The 17,841-nt window shown below is 45.4% G+C and overlaps 4 protein-coding genes across 5 annotated transcripts in view; 2 read left to right on the forward strand and 2 right to left on the reverse strand.

The window, feature by feature from the left end:
- Positions 1-1,559, reverse strand: part of LOC127749578 (uncharacterized) — a 97,545-nt gene extending 95,986 nt beyond the window's left edge. Inside the window, exon 1 of the mRNA XM_052268335.1 lies at positions 1,472-1,559. The gene's annotated coding sequence lies outside the window, so the exon portion shown is untranslated. The remainder of the gene's footprint in view (positions 1-1,471) is intronic.
- Positions 1,560-2,138: 579 nt separating this feature from the next.
- On the forward strand, positions 2,139-8,041 carry LOC113207447 (ATP-dependent RNA helicase DHX8). Its single transcript, XM_026424024.2, has 20 exons — positions 2,139-2,330; positions 2,545-2,630; positions 2,719-3,050; positions 3,141-3,543; positions 3,633-3,904; positions 3,996-4,137; positions 4,224-4,430; positions 4,514-4,637; positions 4,738-4,919; positions 5,007-5,254; positions 5,351-5,469; positions 5,624-5,848; positions 5,984-6,165; positions 6,271-6,411; positions 6,493-6,633; positions 6,715-6,867; positions 6,955-7,076; positions 7,157-7,360; positions 7,444-7,623; positions 7,704-8,041. Exons 1-20 carry the CDS (start codon positions 2,237-2,239, stop codon positions 7,924-7,926), a joined length of 3,780 nt encoding a protein of 1,259 aa, XP_026279809.1. The 5' UTR covers positions 2,139-2,236; the 3' UTR covers positions 7,927-8,041.
- LOC113207449 (partner of Y14 and mago) lies at positions 8,023-10,867 on the reverse strand. Its single transcript, XM_026424026.2, has 3 exons — positions 10,555-10,867; positions 9,939-10,184; positions 8,023-9,827 (listed from the first exon to the last, which is right to left on the reverse strand). The coding sequence occupies exons 1-3, from the start codon at positions 10,592-10,594 to the stop codon at positions 9,352-9,354; spliced, it is 762 nt and encodes a 253-aa protein (XP_026279811.1). The 5' UTR covers positions 10,595-10,867; the 3' UTR covers positions 8,023-9,351.
- Positions 10,868-11,309: 442 nt separating this feature from the next.
- LOC113207452 (klaroid protein) overlaps positions 11,310-17,841 on the forward strand; it is a 20,553-nt gene continuing 14,021 nt past the window's right edge. Inside the window, exon 1 of one of the 2 annotated variants that reach the window (XM_052268332.1) lies at positions 11,310-11,988. In XM_052268332.1, coding sequence (XP_052124292.1) covers positions 11,903-11,988 — 86 coding nt within the window. In that variant the 5' untranslated portion in view covers positions 11,310-11,902. The remainder of the gene's footprint in view (positions 11,989-17,841) is intronic. The other variant, XM_052268331.1, reaches the window with a different exon arrangement.

The following is a 17,841-nucleotide window of genomic DNA, read 5'->3' on the forward strand; positions in this document are numbered from 1 at the left end:
CCCCCTTCTCTCTCTCTCAACTCTCCGGTCATGACAAATTCATCGGGCACAGAGGGGTGCCGGGTGGGTCGGGTCGGGTTGGGTCGGACCGGGCAGGAGTTCCGCTGCCTCCAGAGTGGTTTCCAGTTTCCAGTTTCCAGTAGAGTCCTCCAGAACGCACCGCGGCGATGGTGGGACTGGGCTAGGAGAGAGGACAAGCCTGGAGCTGGACTGGTAACGACTTTGCTATCCACCCCACCCATCCCCCTGCTCCATCCAAGACGATAGATGGCGCAAGAATGCCCGTTTCTTTTTCCTTCTTCACTTCCTTTGGGACACGCGCTCCCGATCCGCGCCGCAACCTCGGCAAGCGGAAAAGGTTGGGCGGCGAAAATAGCATTATTGACTTGTAGGGTATTTCCATTTATGGCATGGCGATGCACGAGGCACGTCAACTGGGGGTGTCAGGGCAGGGCGGAGAGCAACCCCCCCGCCCCCGCCCTCCTCCCTTTTTATGGCGACCCTGTTGATTGCTTTGACGGACTACCCACACCCATTCACTCTATTTGCCTTTTTTCAATTCGATCACGTCCTCTATCAACTTCGTCAACATTATCTTTAGCACTACATCATCAAATAATTATACTGTAGTTTAGACTGTCAAGTGGGGAGAAAAATTCAAAAAAAAATTATAAGACAGCACACTTGATTGGTCAAGGGGACTAGTCAGCTACCTTGGCTGCGTAGCACAGTGGTACAATGCTATGCAGCGTGCTTCATTTTATATAAAACGTATACCACATTGATAGCAAGTTCGATATTTTTGTACACTCTGATGTTTATCATCTATTAAAACAAGTACACTTGACATAATCTCAAAGGATAACAACTCCTAGGAGAGGAAAGCAAAGTTTTCAATGCATGTTTGCTTAGTGATGACTAAAACCTGACAAGCAAACATCTCAAGTAAGCCTTCACAAATGTTATCATGCATCTCATGTTTCCTCAAAGCTCAGAGCAATATAACACCTACTTCCCAAGCTCACAATAGAAAATATGTGTTGAGATATTTCACTTTACTATATTTAGCATGATAAAGAAACAGTATTCACCAAAACTCAAGATATTTAAAACTTTGAACGACCCAAAGTAAGGTTAGAAATTGGCTAACGGCCAGCACCTGTCAAATTCTGTCAGTTTCTTCCACAGAGGAGAGGAACATGAGAGAAATCGTATGTGTTTAAATGAATTTTCTAGTAAACATAATATCCCTTCGCTTACTGGCGGCAATGTACTCATGAATACAGGGGAAGAGAAGAAGGTACGGAGCCTGGGTCATTCCGTAATGAGCATTGATCCCCGGGATACCTAGAGGGGGTTTTTAGGCTCCACTTCAATAACCCAAGAAATACTTCACATAATAATTGTTGGTACAGTCAACCCAGCAGATTAGACATCTAAAACTACTGTAAGATCTGGCAATTCCACTTACCAAACACAGAAAAATTTCATTCTTTGTAGCGCAGACCCAACGGAAATTCACAGATCTTCTCGCGCACCGTGGCTGAGCCAGGCTAGACACCTATAAAAACAAACAGACGATTCTCAGTTGAGCAGACGACGTTTCCACATTTTGCTTGAAACTGGATGAAAATGGGTTTTTAACTAAATTAAATTCAAAGGAAAAATGTTTGATGGGAACGTTTACAAATTTTTCAAAGAGCAGGCCGTTAAAAAACTGAAAACGGTTCCCGTTTTGGTTCACATAGTACTCACCACCGTACATGCGCAAAAGAAAGATTACTTTTTAATTTCACGAGCCAAAGACCATTTTATGGTTGTATTTCAACAAAAAATGAAACACAGCGCTTTCTTTACATTTTAACAGCACGAGCTGTCACTGCAGAAGGAAAATATTACCCTCAGAAATAATTTGGAACGAAGAGCGGGCCAATAACGTTTACCTGGTTTTTCGCAGCATCCCACTTTTTCACAAATGGTATGTTTCACCTTCTAAATTTCAGATTTTAATAGGTGAGAGTAGTGTATACAGTGTCTTCAAAAAAGCTGTACACATCATTGAATTATTCTCTGAGGAGTTTCAAAACTATATTCTTGTGCATTTCTTTTTTTGCAGTTGGTCCTCATTCATGCTATTTGCAGTATAGTTTGGGTATAGTACATTTCATGAAGATTCAAGTTGTTTCGACATGTTTTCGTTTTAGTTAAAGTCGTCACTTTCGTCGAAGAAATAATCATGGAGGAAGTTCGAAAGCTAGAGCACCTCTCTCTTGTATCAAAAATATGTACAGAATTAGAAAATCATTTAGGTCTTAATGACAAAGACTTAGGTAAGTCAATGTCTTACCCTAAATTCCCAAACAAGGTTATGTTTATTGTATCTGTCATCTTTTGCTGCCACTATCACGGTTTCATTACATTATTTGAGTAAATGATTGGTTGACACTGTTTTTAAATTTGATGATAGCTCTCTACCAATACCCACATTGTTCTACTTGCTGCTACACATCCGTGCCATTAATCATACTGTCCTCTTGTTTCCAGCTGAATTTATCATTTCATTGTCAGAAAAAAATAATACTTTTGAATCATTCAAAAAAGTCCTTGATGAAAATGGTGCCGAGTTCTCTGTAAGCTTACAACAATCTTTTCATTATATGATTTGAATTTTACACTCAAACTGCTTCAATCTCTTTCACATACATGTTGTTGTTACAGGACTCATTCGTCAGTAATCTATTGCGAATCATACAACATATGAAACCAGCCACATTATCTGACTCAGGTTCTAATAAGCCAGAACCGAAGAACAAGCAGGATAAACTTGCTATGAAATTCCCTGGCCTAGCACTCCCAAATGATTTTGATAAGGATCTTGACGAGAAGGTTAAAGAAGAGTCAGAGTCAAAAATGAAGAAAAGATCACACAAAGATCGTGACATCAAAGATGTCAAACCTAGAGTTAAGTCTGAAACAAATGTCAAAGTTGAAACTGATGTCATTGATGACGCCATGGCTGAATTAGAAGCTTTAGCCCCATCACAAGCTGGGTATGTTTTGCCAATCATGTATTTTTCTTTCGTGCTTGGTTATTGTTACCAGCATTTAAATGTTTTTAATTTTTCTTTCTATTTGTTCAGGCCGAGCACTCAAATTACAGGATCAGGTGAAGGAACAAGAAATAAAGAACTAGATACAGATCGCAGAAGAGAGAGAAGTAGAAGCAAAGACAGAGAGAGGCGGCATCGGAGTAGGAGCAGAGACAGACGCTCACGCAGCCGAGACAGGGACAGGCGGAGGAGCAGGAGCAGGGATGGGAGACGAAGGAGCAGGAGCAGAGATGGCAGAAGACGAAGCAGAAGCAGGGATCGCAAACAAAGAGATAGAAGGAGTAGAAGTAAAGATAGGAAAAGAGATAGGAGCCGTGACAGGAGAAGGGACAGAAGCAGAGACCGCCATCACCGGGACAAGGACAAGAGAAGAGGTTCATTCGATGAGAATCCTGATGAAGATATGGATGCTAATGAACCCGAATTAGGAAAAGTAAGAACTGCCCCTATTCCTTTGTAGTTCATGAAATGTTACTTAAAATTAATTAAGATTCTCATTAATATATGGTGACTTTTTTACAGATCTACGTGGGAAAAGTTGCCAACATTGTTTCATTTGGATGTTTTGTTCAAATTGAGGGTCTTCGTCGGCGCTGGGAAGGCTTGGTGCACATATCACAATTGAGAAGAGAAGGACGGGTTACTAATGTTCAAGAAGTTGTTCAGAGAGGTGAGAAAGTAAGAGTGAAAGTTACTAAAGTAACTGGACCCAAAATTTCTCTATCAATGAAAGATGTTGACCAAGACACTGGAGAGGACTTGAATCCAGCCATATCAAATCCTGTTAACAGAGTGTAAGTAGGACCCGTATATTCTTCTCTGCATATTTTTGTCTTTCATTTTCTTTATTAATCGCTACATTCCTGATTCCTTCATGTTTCATAGTGACTCAAGTGAAGCAATGCACCGAAACCCAGATCGCCCTACCTCCTTGTTGGAATTGCAAGGCGATATAGAAGATGACGAAAATCACAGTAGAAAGAGAGTTAATAGAATTTCATCCCCAGAAAAATGGGAAATAAAGCAGGTGAGTTTTAAACTAACCCATTAACAACATTATTAATTGTATCTGCCAATGTGCCATGGCATTCAATTGTTATCTTGCATTATCAGATGATGTCAGCTGCCTGCATTGATAAATCTGAGCTTCCTGACTTTGATGATGAAACTGGACTTCTCCCTAAAGAAGATGATGAGGAAGAGGATATAGAAATTGAGATTGTGGAAGATGAGCCACCATTCCTTCAAGGACATGGAAGGATGCTACATGATTTATCTCCTGTTAGGATAGTTAAAAATCCTGACGGCTCCTTGGCACAGGTAATATACCACAACTTAAACATTCCACTGGCTATGGATAATTTATAATTGTTGATGCATGTTATGACGTTATCTGTTTTTAGGCTGCCATGATGCAAAGCGCTCTTGCTAAAGAGAGGCGTGAAGTGAAAATGATTCAAAGAGAACAAGAAATGGATGCAGTACCAGCTGGACTAAATAAAAATTGGATCGATCCATTACCTGAGGGTACGTTTTTTCAACATAAAGTTCTTTAGCGTGCTTTCAAAAAAAAAAGAAAAACTAAGTCTCAATTTTAACTGGTTCTTATTTTTCTACTTTTTAATAGCTGATGGGAGAGCTCTTGCTGCCAATATGCGAGGCATAGGGGCTACTGTCCAAGACTTGCCAGAGTGGAAGAAACATGTCATAGGAGGCCGAAAGAGTTCCTTTGGAAAGAAAACAAACATGAGCCTGCTTGAACAGCGTCAAAGCCTTCCTATTTATAAACTGAAGGATGCCCTTGCAAAGGTACGTTTGTAAAGGAAATTTTTCAACTAATATTGCTGGTTTTATAATAGCATTTGATTTAACAACTGGAAACTTTTCTTATAACAGGCGGTAAATGACAACCAAATTTTGATAGTCATTGGAGAAACAGGATCAGGAAAAACAACACAAATAACACAATATCTAGCCGAAGCAGGGTTTACCTCCAGAGGTAAAATTGGCTGTACTCAACCTCGACGTGTTGCAGCTATGTCTGTGGCAAAAAGAGTAGCTGAAGAGTTTGGTTGCCGTCTTGGTCAAGAAGTCGGATATACCATTCGATTTGAAGACTGTACAAGTCCTGAAACTGTCATCAAGTAAGTATTCTATCTGTAAAATAAAAATGTAAGCTGTCATTTTAATATGCCAGTTTGAATTTCTATATGCTAATGAATATTTTTTATTCTCTCAAGGTACATGACTGATGGAATGTTACTACGAGAATGTTTAATTGATTTGGACTTGAAGTACTACTCAGTTATTATGTTGGATGAGGCTCATGAGCGCACCATTCACACTGATGTTTTATTTGGTGAGTTTTGATGACTATGTTTTCCCTTTGATTTGTTTCCAATATTAGTATTACACAGTAGTATTTAAGCAACAAATACCACAGTTGCTGTACTCCAGTCTCCAGCATTATGTTTTCTGTTTTGTAAACCCTTTTTTATGTGTCTTTTTTACAGGGCTTTTGAAGCAAGCTGTCAAGAAAAGGCCAGAACTGAAATTAATTGTCACTTCAGCCACTCTGGATGCCTGTAAATTTTCACAATATTTCTATGAGGCTCCAATTTTTACAATCCCTGGTCGCACATTCCCTGTAGAAGTTTTGTACACTAAGGAACCTGAAACAGATTATCTTGATGCCTCTCTCATTACTGTGATGCAAATCCATTTACGTGAACCGCCAGGTATGACTTTGCTTTTGGTATTAATTAGATTTGTGTAATAAATTACATGTGCTTTCATGGCTTTTCAACCATAATTTTGAAAACTAGGCTCAACCTGGATTTATGGTCAATTTTAAATCTATATTTGTTTGATAGGTGACATTTTACTGTTCTTGACTGGGCAAGAGGAAATTGACACAGCATGTGAAATACTCTTCGAGCGCATGAAAAGTTTGGGACCTGAAGTTCCTGAATTGATTATTCTTCCAGTTTACTCTGCTTTGCCTAGTGAAATGCAAACTCGTATCTTTGATCCTGCTCCTCCAGGTTCTCGTAAAGTAAGTTATCATAGTTGTATCTTATGCAATTACAGTTGCTTTTCTTGGTAAATGTATCCCATTAGCGTGTATAGTTGTATTTACAATAGTGCTTTTGTATTTCAGGTTGTAATTGCAACAAATATTGCAGAGACATCTCTGACCATAGATGGCATCTATTATGTAGTTGACCCTGGGTTTGTAAAGCAGAAGGTTTACAACTCAAAAACTGGTATGGATTCTCTTGTTGTTACTCCTATCTCTCAGGTAAGCTAGAATTCTCCTGCGCTATACTTCCCTTATGAAATCCCAGAATTGTTTTTAAACAGTTATGTTGTTCTACTATAGGCTCAAGCCAAACAACGAGCAGGTCGAGCAGGACGTACAGGTCCGGGAAAAACGTATCGTTTGTACACTGAACGAGCATACCGTGATGAGATGCTGCCCACTCCCGTTCCAGAAATTCAACGGACAAATCTGGCAACTACTGTAAGATTATTTTTCAACCAATAATATGCCAATATTTTTTCCATTGTAAAGCTAATCAATTTGGTTTTATTATTTTAATAGGTCCTGCAATTGAAAACTATGGGTATCAACGATCTTTTACATTTTGATTTTATGGATGCCCCACCTGTAGAATCACTTATAATGGCTTTAGAACTACTGCATTCTCTCAGTGCACTTGACAGTGAGGGCCTATTAACCAGGCTGGGAAGAAGGGTATGAATGGAACATGTCAATTCTCCTCCCTCTATAACAGCACTTTCAAATTCATCACTCATATTTTGTGTTGTTTTTAATTTTCAGATGGCAGAGTTCCCCTTAGAGCCCAACCTGTCCAAAATGCTCATCATGTCAGTGCACCTCCAATGTTCTGATGAAGTTCTGACTATAGTTTCTATGTTGTCTGTTCAAAATGTCTTCTACAGGTAAGTGCTTTTCAGTACTGATCGCAGTTACTATGTACTTCAGATTTCCTTTTCTTATTGTGCTTTGAATGTTCAATCAGGCCCAAGGACAAGCAGGCACTAGCTGATCAAAAGAAGGCTAAATTTAACCAAGCTGAAGGGGATCATTTAACCCTATTATCGGTATACAACTCTTGGAAAAACAACAAGTTTTCAAATGCCTGGTGCTATGAAAATTTTGTACAAATTCGGACTTTGAAACGTGCTCAAGATGTCCGCAAGCAGCTTCTAGGAATAATGGACAGGTAATGTAGAATATGAACTTTTCCTTTTGAATAATGAGGTGTTCTAGTCAGGACATGAAGTTAATGTTATCCTAATTTTACAGGCATAAGCTTGATGTTGTCTCTGCTGGAAAGAATACAGTTCGAGTACAGAAGACAGTTTGTTCTGGTTTCTTCCGAAATGCAGCAAAGAAGGATCCTCAAGAAGGATACCGCACACTTGTTGACAGTCAAGTGGTATACATCCATCCTTCCAGTGCTCTTTTTAACAGACAGCCAGAATGGTAAATTCATGATTGTAACTAGTGACTTCTCAGCTCCTTTCTGTTTACTAATTGACTAATAATCTGTGTCTATTTTTCAGGGTTGTGTACCATGAGTTAGTTCAAACAACAAAGGAGTATATGCGTGAAGTGACTACCATTGATCCTAAGTGGCTTGTAGAATTTGCTCCAGCTTTCTTCAAATTTTCTGATCCGACTAAACTAAGCAAATTCAAGAAGAACCAACGCTTGGAGCCATTATACAACAAATATGAAGAACCCAACGCATGGCGTATCTCTAGAGTTAGACGGCGCAGGAATTAGTTGATCGTTGTGTCAATAGGTACCACATTGTAAATAAAATGATTAAATTATGAATTTTTAAGGACATTGAAAATTTAATTTTCAGAAAAATTAAAATTATGGTTTTGTAAGACAAGGATTTTTATTTCATGATTTACCTTGCAGTCAAAAACACTTGAGGTCACAAACTGAAAACGCAATTACCATACATTAAGAATTTACACATTTTGTTATTTCAGTGCTCATGATTTAAAACAAACTAGCCTCTTAACAGGAAATCAGAGTATTATTGTACTGCTCAGATAGGAAAATTCATTGACTAAGCAGCACTGTGACTGTACTGGCAATTGTACAAAGATACAAATTTTAACAATTGGTTAACATTACTACTTCATAACTGAACACAAAGACTGTTTTCCATTTATAAAAGATCTAAGACAAAAAGGACACTAGAACAAAGAGGTAGGATAAGAATGCATAGTCAATTACAATAAAATATGAGAATACCACAGATGAAAGAAGGGACAAGAATGTCATACAAATCAGGCATTATGGTTACATAAACCAGATGTCTATATACTAGGTATAGCCAATGATCAACAAACTACCAGCTAGGGGGAAAGAAAGAGTACTTCTTGCAAAACACAAGAGCTATAGAATTATGTTATTTTGTGGTTTTGGTTTAAAAAAAAAATTATAACTGTTTTTAGGAATATGTGTGACTGGCACTTCTATATAAGCTACAGCCTACTAAAACAACGGTTGTACTTGGTGCTTGAGTCTGTAGAAGTCAATCAATTAAAGCACAGATGCCTACGCCAATACATTAATTTCAGGTACACTATTTCATTTATTGCTTAAATGTAATGCAAGCTCTTTTCATTTCCTCAAAACAAGAAAATTTTCATGATTGCCATTTTGCTCTAGCCATCTATCACATAAAGATCATCAAAAAGATAAGGTAGCATTCACAATTGGTGTTTAACTATGGTACAAAAATATTTCCTGCTACTCACATACAATATACCATACCAATTTCAATTATTCCAGAAATCATGAGAAAGTGCAGTAGATACAAGACTGTAACAACACTCAACACTACTACTACTTGAATACCTACACACATGAAATATGTTTCCCCAATAATGCAAGAAGTAGGAGAGAAACATCAACATTACTTGCTCTGCACCAACTGCCTATATTGAGAACATGATTTACCATCAAAAGTAAGCTCCCCAAAAATCTTTACAAGATCATTGTAACTTTTATAAAATAATAGAGAAGGGTATTCTACAGTTCAACAACACTTTGATAAATAAAAAAGAAAGGGGGTGTGGGAAGACAAGCCCCTAATCATACTACACACATGAAATAGCTGGAGATTGGACAATGTCTTTGTGTCTTGATCTTCTCTTTCCACAATCTGTCAGTAAATATAAGTCCTACTTATTCTAACTCATCAATTTCATGCAATATTTCAGATTTGCGAGAGATTTTGTCAAGTTGGTCTTTCTCAAGTTTAGTGCCCGATGCAGCTTTTTCCTCTATAGCTTCTATTTCCCTCAACTTTTTGCGTAAATTTTTCAAGCGTTTTGCTGGGTCACTTGCTGTTTCAGTCTGAATAGGAGCTTTGGCAGCTGGTGCTGGTTTGCTGACGGGCTTTGGTGCTGGCTTTGCGGACTGGGAGGAAGCTACCGTGGTTGTATTTCCCTTAGCTTTAGGCGCTTCTGCTACTTGATTTCCACGTTTGTTTTTCCCCTTAGCTGTTTTCCACTCATTATCAAGTGTTGAGGCGTCAGAAGAATCTCTTAGGTGATTAGAAGAGAGCATAGCTTCAGAATTAATTGAAGTTCTTGCTAAGACATCACTTAGGTCTTCCTGTTGTCCAGCCTTCTTCTTTTTCTTTTTCTTCGCATTTTTAGCTATTAGGATACAAGTAAAAATTACAAAATATAAGATATTAGAATTTAATGTTATCATAATGATTTCAAAAGCACAAAATAGTGTTGACAAAACAATGAGGAACCACTTACCATCGCCAGGTTGAATGACTAATCCTGGAATGGGATTTCCAGCTGACTGGCCAGACTTTCTTGCTTCAGCAGCAGCAATAAGATCTGGGCTTAGTCCAATTGGATACTGTGGCTTACTATTCAGGAACATTTTGCCCTTGCTTTCATACAGGGGTACTTCTTCCTGAGGCACATAGCCATCTTTAACCTTACGCGGTTTGCGCCAAGTACCATCAGGTCGTTGTGTTGCTGGGATGAAGCGTGCTCCTGAAACGAGAGAGAGCACAGTTGCAAAACTATGAATAAAAAATCAAATTAGAACCATTGTTTGTCCTAGAAGACAAGGATGTAATAGTTAAACTAAACTAATTCCATGTATGGTTGGTCCAACGTTAGGCTCAAAATAGAAAGCATGAGGCTGTATAAGAAAGGTTTTCATGAAACTTGCTGATGTTTTACATGGAAACACTGATATTATGTTAACAAATACTGACAATACTGAGAGGGTTCGTTATAAAACAACTAAGTTAAAAAAAGATAAGAACCTGAAGGGCAACCGACTATACCATATCATATCAAGGAGGTGTACTTGTTCACAAAAGTTAGCTAAGTAAACATTATCACAATGCTTCCGTACCATCATCAGTTTTTACATATTCTGTAGGAGGGGATGACATGCTTTCTTGTGATAAATTCTTCTTGTTTCAAGTAAATATAAAGCGAGCCCCGAACAGAGCTAAGCTCCGGAGCCCCGGCTGCTGCTCCTGCTACAAAAACAACGCTTTGCGTTGGCTGTGTCGTGTCTGTAACAAAGGTCGGAAACCGAAAGGGATGCTACTTGATGCGACACAGAGGATTTTTGTGACTTTGGAGAAAATCTGACAGTGTAATCCAGTAACCAAACAATCAGCCTGAGAAAATTTTATAAACTTAAGAGAAGATTGTGGTAGTTGGTAGACATGGCCATGCCAAAGCTACCTTTTTCTTTTTAAAAAAATTGTTTTACAATTTTCATGAATTTTAAGATGAATATCTATTATTTGTGTGTCCAGAATTTTTTTTAATTTTAGTTTGGAATCGGAATGATACAGTTGAAATTCTCTCATGGCCAATTTAACATTTTCATGTGATCGCTTGATTTTCTGAAAGCACTCTACGCACACTAACGACAACTGCTAAACTGCTGACGACCCGTACAAATTATTTTAAAAGGAAAGGCCTCAATGGTAAAAAGAGGTTTATTTTTATGTACAAAATAAATTTTGTTTCGAAATTAAAATATTTTCCTTGCCGTGCGTTGTACTTTATTCAGATTGCAAGTAGATTTAACCGAAAGCAACCCGCTTTCAGTTGGCTGCATTGCACTCAATTACGTCACTGGTATTTATTTACAGTTCTAGGTTGTGCAGTCTGTTCGCCGTCGTCGTCCCGTCGCGTTGGAACAGACGATTCCTATGTTTGTTTTGTATTGCGCATTACTTACGTCGTTTTTACTCAAATTGGATTTGTTAAAACACTACAGTGTGTGTTACAGACTCTTTCCATAGCACAGATTGTTTACTTTGTTTGTCGGTTGCATCGAAGAATGATAATAAACTAGTGTTATGGGACGAAAGTCCTGAGTTAAAAGGACGCCAAGACGAACTGTGTACAATATTGTGAATAAACGATGTGCTGTTCGTGTGTTATCGTTTCTTCCGCGATTTGTTACTTAATTTTGGACAAGAAGTGTTTGTGACTGTTGGTCTCATAGGTTGACAATAACCTAAAGTTAAGTTATTCATGTATTGTTTTACATGGCAGTTTGAAGTACTTCATTAGAGGTTATTGAATGGTGACATTCAACTTTGGGAGGATTGTGAGTTTTGGATAACTCATGTGAGCTGTGAAGTTGTCACAGTGAATGGAGTTTTCATTTATGAGGCAGAACTATGCCTCAGAGTTGAACCTATAACTACAGTGGGCTGTTCCATTTCTCTGTGGAAATGAGTGACCGTGTGTTGCGATCAAGGGTTCGCAATGGACCAACCTCACTATCCCTTTCTGAAGATTGGGAGAAAGTGAGATTCAGGTGAGTTGCACCATCTTTTTATTTTTGTTCATAATTTCAGTTGCCATGTGCTAGATTAGCTGTAGTGGCTTCCACAACTTTAAATCCACCTTTTGACAGCTGCGTAGCTTTCAAGTTTGCAAACAGCAAATACCCATTGTATAGCTGCTCAGTGAGGGGATGAGTGTTTCCATCTTTCTCATGAGTCAGCCACCCTGTCTCTCTATCTCTCCTGTGCACACTGCACTCGCCTGCATCCTGCCCCGGCCCGCCCCGCCCCGGCCCGCCCTTAACCCGTCGACAATCATCAGGATTCCTATCTGCCTGCCTATATGCTCAGGGGGAAGCCCTGCGGGACGCTGCGGTTCAAACCCGTTCAAGTCATTCTCTAACATCTACTGGCCCTCCTCTCCTCTAGGTGCACACTGCACCCTGGCGCTTCCGGGCGGTTTGTCGTCGCGCACCCCCGGGCCTCTGACAACCGAAACCAGCAGCCTGACCTTGAGCGGGGCGGGGCGGGGTAGGGTGAGGGTCTAGTAGTAAACCGGTCGGCTATCGAGTTCAGCCTCGCGGCGCCACTGCCATGCACAGCGCCAAGCAGCTTTATCACTTGCTGTGGGGCACGGGCCTGCACGGCGACGACGTGTGCGTGGGCCGTGAGGGGGAGCGAAACTTCATCGGCGACCTCCCCGTCGTCGCCGTGCCCCGCCCCTGGGGCGCGCCCCTGCCCACCCACCCCCTGGAGGCCTACATTGGCGGTGCGTGGCCGTGGCTGGCCGTGGCTGGCCGTGTCAGAGGGCTATCTCTTTAAGCGAGGCTGGTCGGTCGGTCGGTTGGTCGGTTGGTCGATCGAGCGCCAGGGATACGCGAAACTCGGCGTAACAAAGCCAAATCATCTTCAAAATCGACTAACCCATACATTTTTGGAAAGGGGAAAGAACAAGGATCATTATTCTGTAAAAATATTGGTACTTTGAAGACAAATGGTGACGCAAAGAAGTATAGAATGACGATTCCGATTCAAAGTGTACACCGGCCGTTTTGGAGCCGTCATTTCTCGTGTTTAGAGACGTCCTAGACCTAGACATAAAGCGAGCCGATTGTTCGCTTGACTTTCAGCTTTTTAGTCGTCTTCTTGAAATTTCTCTACGACGCCTGGTTCTCGAGAACGAAGCGTTTTACTGAAAGCGTGCCAACACGCCCGGGCGCAGGAGCCGGCACTCCCGGCGCTACCTACCTGTCCCGGCGTGTTACGCTTTCAGTAAAACGCTTCGTTCTCGAGAACCAGGCGTCGTAGAGAAATTTCAAAAAGACGACTAAAAAGCTGAAAGTCAAGCGAACAATCGGCTCGCTTTATGTATAGGTCTAGGACGTCTCTAAACACGAGAAATGACGGCTCCAAAACGGCCGGTGTACACTTTGAATCGGAATCGTCATTCTATACTTCTTTGCGTCACCATTTGTCTTCAAAGTACCAATATTTTTACAGAATAATGATCCTTGTTCTTTCCCCTTTCCAAAAATGTATGGGTTAGTCGATTTTGAAGATGATTTGGCTTTGTTACGCCGAGTTTCGCGTATCCCTGGCGCTCGATCGACCAACCGACCAACCGACCGACCGACCAGCCTCGCTTAAAGAGATAGCCCTCAGGTCAGGGGTGTGGGGTGGTGCGTACGCGGGGGTGGCGGCCAGAGCCGGGCACGGAGGCGGCAAGCGGAGGTCCCTCGGTCGGGGGTGGTGCCGCCCCGCCACCCGCATGTGAGTCACACAGCACTCACAGCGGGAGCGAGGGTCCCGGACGCTCCCGGACCGCATTCCCTGCCCGCCTTATCTCGCTGAGGAGCCCGGCGAGAGGTAGGTCGAGACACCCAAGAGACCTGTCGGGGGGAATGTCTCGTCTGGGAAAATTGCGACATACACGACGAGGTTGTCAACAGGAAAACTTATTTTGTAAGGGAGCGGTTAAGCTCGTCGTGACCAGCTGGCAACAATAAGGGACATGATCGCCTCGTCCTCCCGGGTCCTGGTGCCCGACCCTTGGGCACCTTGGGGTAGTCGGCCCGCGGCTCTCCCTCCCCCCACCTCCTTCGCGGATATGGCTCTCTTATCGCGGATCTAAATGGCGGCCGCGCCGTGGTCAGGCGGTGCTGGGCGGCGCGGTAACAGGCAGGGCCTGCAGGCCACCATTGTGTTTTGCTTTACCCAGCCTCTTTTACTCGAACTCGATTTGCACCGCGACTCACCGCACCGCTGATTAGTCGCATGATGCTGCGTCCCCCTGAAACAAAGACGCTCCCGTTTGTTGTTGTTTTTCATGTGTGTGTGTGTTTCTTTTGTAGTTCCTCTGCCATAGGCCTATTCGATCACTTTAGTTTCACCCAGTCTCTGCGCGGTCATGATGCCGGTTTATCTGTCGCGCCGCCGCCGCCGCACAGTCGCGGGTGTCCCATCGATGCCGTCATGGCGAGGTGTACACCGCGGGCGATGCGCATGTCGTCGTCGTCTCGAAATAGCGGCTTAGCCAGCCGACCCGGCCTAGTGGGGCATCATCACTGTGACTACAACTTGCAGAGTCACGTGGTCAGTGCGGTCACAGGTCACACACGTCACACCTCCGCCGACCCACACGGAGTCAAAATGTAGACCGGGAAGAGCGACGTGGAGGGAGTCCGCGTGTCTCCCTCTGCTGCTGTCCCCCGCGGGGCGCCGGCCGGTGGCCGGTGGACCGTGTCGTGTGGCGGGCGGGGCGATATATACGGTGGACCGCGCGGGCCGCGGGTCGGGCGCCGCCGCGCGCCTCCACCTCGCGCTGTCTTGGCGCGTGTCCAGGTGTGGCGCGCGCGCGCGCGCGCTCGCGTCCCGGGTCAGCGCATCTCGCTAGACGGAACGGACCGCCCGACCACGCCGGAAGAAAAAGCGCCCACATAATCTAATCGCGGAATTATGTCAAACACTTTTACGCCCCGCTGTCGCGCTGGCCTGTCTGCGGCCGCCGCGACGGCCCTTTTATCAGCGACGCACATGTTTCGGCCGCGACAAACCCCGTGTCCTGGTGTCTCTTGTGTGAAACATTAGAGAGCAATACGTAAATTTTCATCGGGTACCATGCATCAAAATTTTTGGTCACACCCTGTTAACTGTGTGCTTCAATTTATTTCTATTCCTTTGCGTGCGGATTGTTTTATTGTTATTATTGCTCCTTTGCAACCTTGCTTCGGGCCTAGTGGAGAGGAGTTGTGGGCGAGATGCACGGCTGAATGGTGGCGGCGCATGCAAGGCCGAGCGCACGCCGAATGGTGGTACGGGTACATCAGCCGCGGCCTGGGAGCCTGGGAGTAGGAATGTAACGGCGGGGCGGGGCTGGGGGCGTCTCTCTGCTGCTCGCCGCGCCTCCTGCGTGAACGGAAGGGAGCGGGCGCGCGGGGCGTTGCTTTGGGCCCTGCCTACACTCACTCCAGAGGAGGCAGGGTCCGTTAGCTCCATACAGCCAGTGCCCTGAGCCGGTGCCGGCGGTGCAGCGCGCACGTTGGAGCTGGGAGCGGTGTTCAGACAGGCGGCTGGCTGCTGAGCGTCCTTGAGGCGCCGGCAGCAGCCAAAACACCGCACCGCGCGGGGCCCCCAGGAACAGGCGGCAGGCCGGGCCATGAGGCTGTAAAGTAGTTTGGCCGTTTTAATGACCCCGTCGACGCACAGCGCCGTGGCAGCTTCGCGGACCTCGCGGACCGCGCGGCGGCCGGCGTGCGTCTTTTGCCCCGCGGGCGCGAGCTGGGGACTGATCGTTTTATGAGTGAGTGGGAGAGAGAGAGAGCGAGGGGCGGGGCGCCCTGGCTACGCTACTGCCCCGGCTCGCGGGCTACCCACACGTGTCCGTCGTGGTCCTTGGAAAAAACTACCATCGATACATTTTACATATAAAAATAGACGACGAGTCCCTGCCTCGCTTCGGCATTTAGAGATGATCCGGCAGCGGTCGTCTTCATTCATATACAGGATGGTCCATCGGCGCTGTCCTTTTCGATGGTTATACTGTGCCGGATGCAGACGTGCGGACGGGTTGCATACTCGCACGGGGTCGTAAGGCACCTCAAGCCCCACCCACACGCCTGCATCTAGTACAGTATTATTTCCGGAAGTCCCGGGCATACCGGCCAACTGTTGTTTTTTTGGCAGAGCTTTTCGGAAAAGTACAGTAGCGCCCTTCGGAAACAACTTCTCAGTACTGTACCCACGGCGGCAGTCAGTGGTTGCTCGAATCTTGTCGTCTCATCCCAGTGGGACTCTGGTCTGGAGAGTGCTAGGGAGGCATTTAGAATTTAGAATTTAGAATTTTATTGACGACTAATACAAAAGGGCCTAGTGGCCCGCACACCGAGGCCACCGCGCACCTCCTCTTGCCCCCTGCCCTCGCCCCCTGCCCCCCTGCCCCCCTGCCCCTCCTGGTCCCCCTGGCCCACCTGGCCCGCCTGGTAACACCCGCCGCCGGCGAGCTTTTTCGCCCTCCCGTCTCTGTCTGCCTGCCGCGCGTTCCAAATTCCAGCCTTTCGCGCGCTTTCTGTCCTCTGCTGATCGCGTTGCCGTGCGTCCTCCTGCCCGCGACCATATCATCCCGGGCCGGCCGGGCGCTGGGGCGGAGGAGCGTGGCGCGTCACCGATTCAATTAGAGACGAGTCCGGCAGCGCTGCTGCTGCTGCGGCGGCGGCCGGAAGTCGTTAAACTGTTCTTGTCGGGCTGCCAGCGCTACTGCGGGAGCGAGTGCAGCAGCGCTTTGTAATGTAGAGGTAAGCTGGCTCGGCTCTATGATGGCCCAGCTACGCCACTGCCGGCGGGGCGGAGTGGAGGCAGTGGAGGAGGAGGGTGCCCTCCTGGAGGCGTTCTCTGCGCCTCCGCGGCCGCCGCTCCGCTCCGCTGTGCGGGCACAGAGTGCGACTCTGTGGTGTTGGGTGTCGTCCCCGTGCGCTCCACTGCTTGAGTCCACACGCGCCACACACGCCACACACTCCGAGGCGCCCAGCCCTGCATCCTGCGGCCTTCATGCCCTCTCTGCCCGCCCGCTCCCCGATTCCGATTGCCCTTTCTGATTGCATACCGATTATTGTTTCGTGATTGCGACCAGACTGCATACCTTGCCGGCTGGTGCAACGGGCCGCCGCCGCCGCCGCCGTGCCCGCATGCAGCCGTACGCGGCGTTGCATGCTCATGCATAAAGGAATCTTGTAAGTGAAGTGGAAAGAGCGGGGCGAGGGGGAAGGGAAGGGGGGCAGCACGTACAGCACACAGCATTTCTCCCGACGACATCCTCATTGTGGTCTCGCACGTCCTTGTTCACAACTTAGTCGTCGTCGTCGCAAAGAAGTCCAGCGCAGGCCGCCGGGGGCCAGCATGACTCTTGTGTTTAGCGCGAATCTGCTAACCTTTGCGAATGCGTTGTGCGAAAACGGGTTCACGGCGGCGCCCATCATGGTCCATGGCCCTTGAGGGGCGTGGTGGCGCTGACTGAGCGGAGGGCGTGCGTGTCACGCTAGGCGCCAGAGCGTGACTCACGGGCGGGCGATGGAGCGTGACCGCGAAGCGTGATGGGCACGCAGGGGGGCGGCTGGGCTGGGCAGGAAGAAGAGAGGCGCGAGCCAAAGTGCCAGCCGGGCGTTGCCATTTAGAAGCGGCAGCAGCAGCAGCACGAAGCGAAGCGTTTGTCTCGAGAAGTGTTGCAGCTCGGCTCCGTCTGGCCTGGCCGAGTGAGCTGCTACTGCCCGGCCGGTTAGCAGCCGACAGCTCTGCTATATAAGCGATCGTGGCGTTTGCTCTTTTTATTATCATTTGACCAACGAGGTAATTGGTCGTCATTATATAGCCAAGTAAACACGTTTTGTGCGCCC

This window comes from Frankliniella occidentalis, unplaced genomic scaffold (assembly GCF_000697945.3).
Source record: "Frankliniella occidentalis isolate FOCC.00 unplaced genomic scaffold, Focc_3.1 Scaffold67, whole genome shotgun sequence".
NCBI classification, from domain to species: domain Eukaryota; kingdom Metazoa; phylum Arthropoda; class Insecta; order Thysanoptera; family Thripidae; genus Frankliniella; species Frankliniella occidentalis.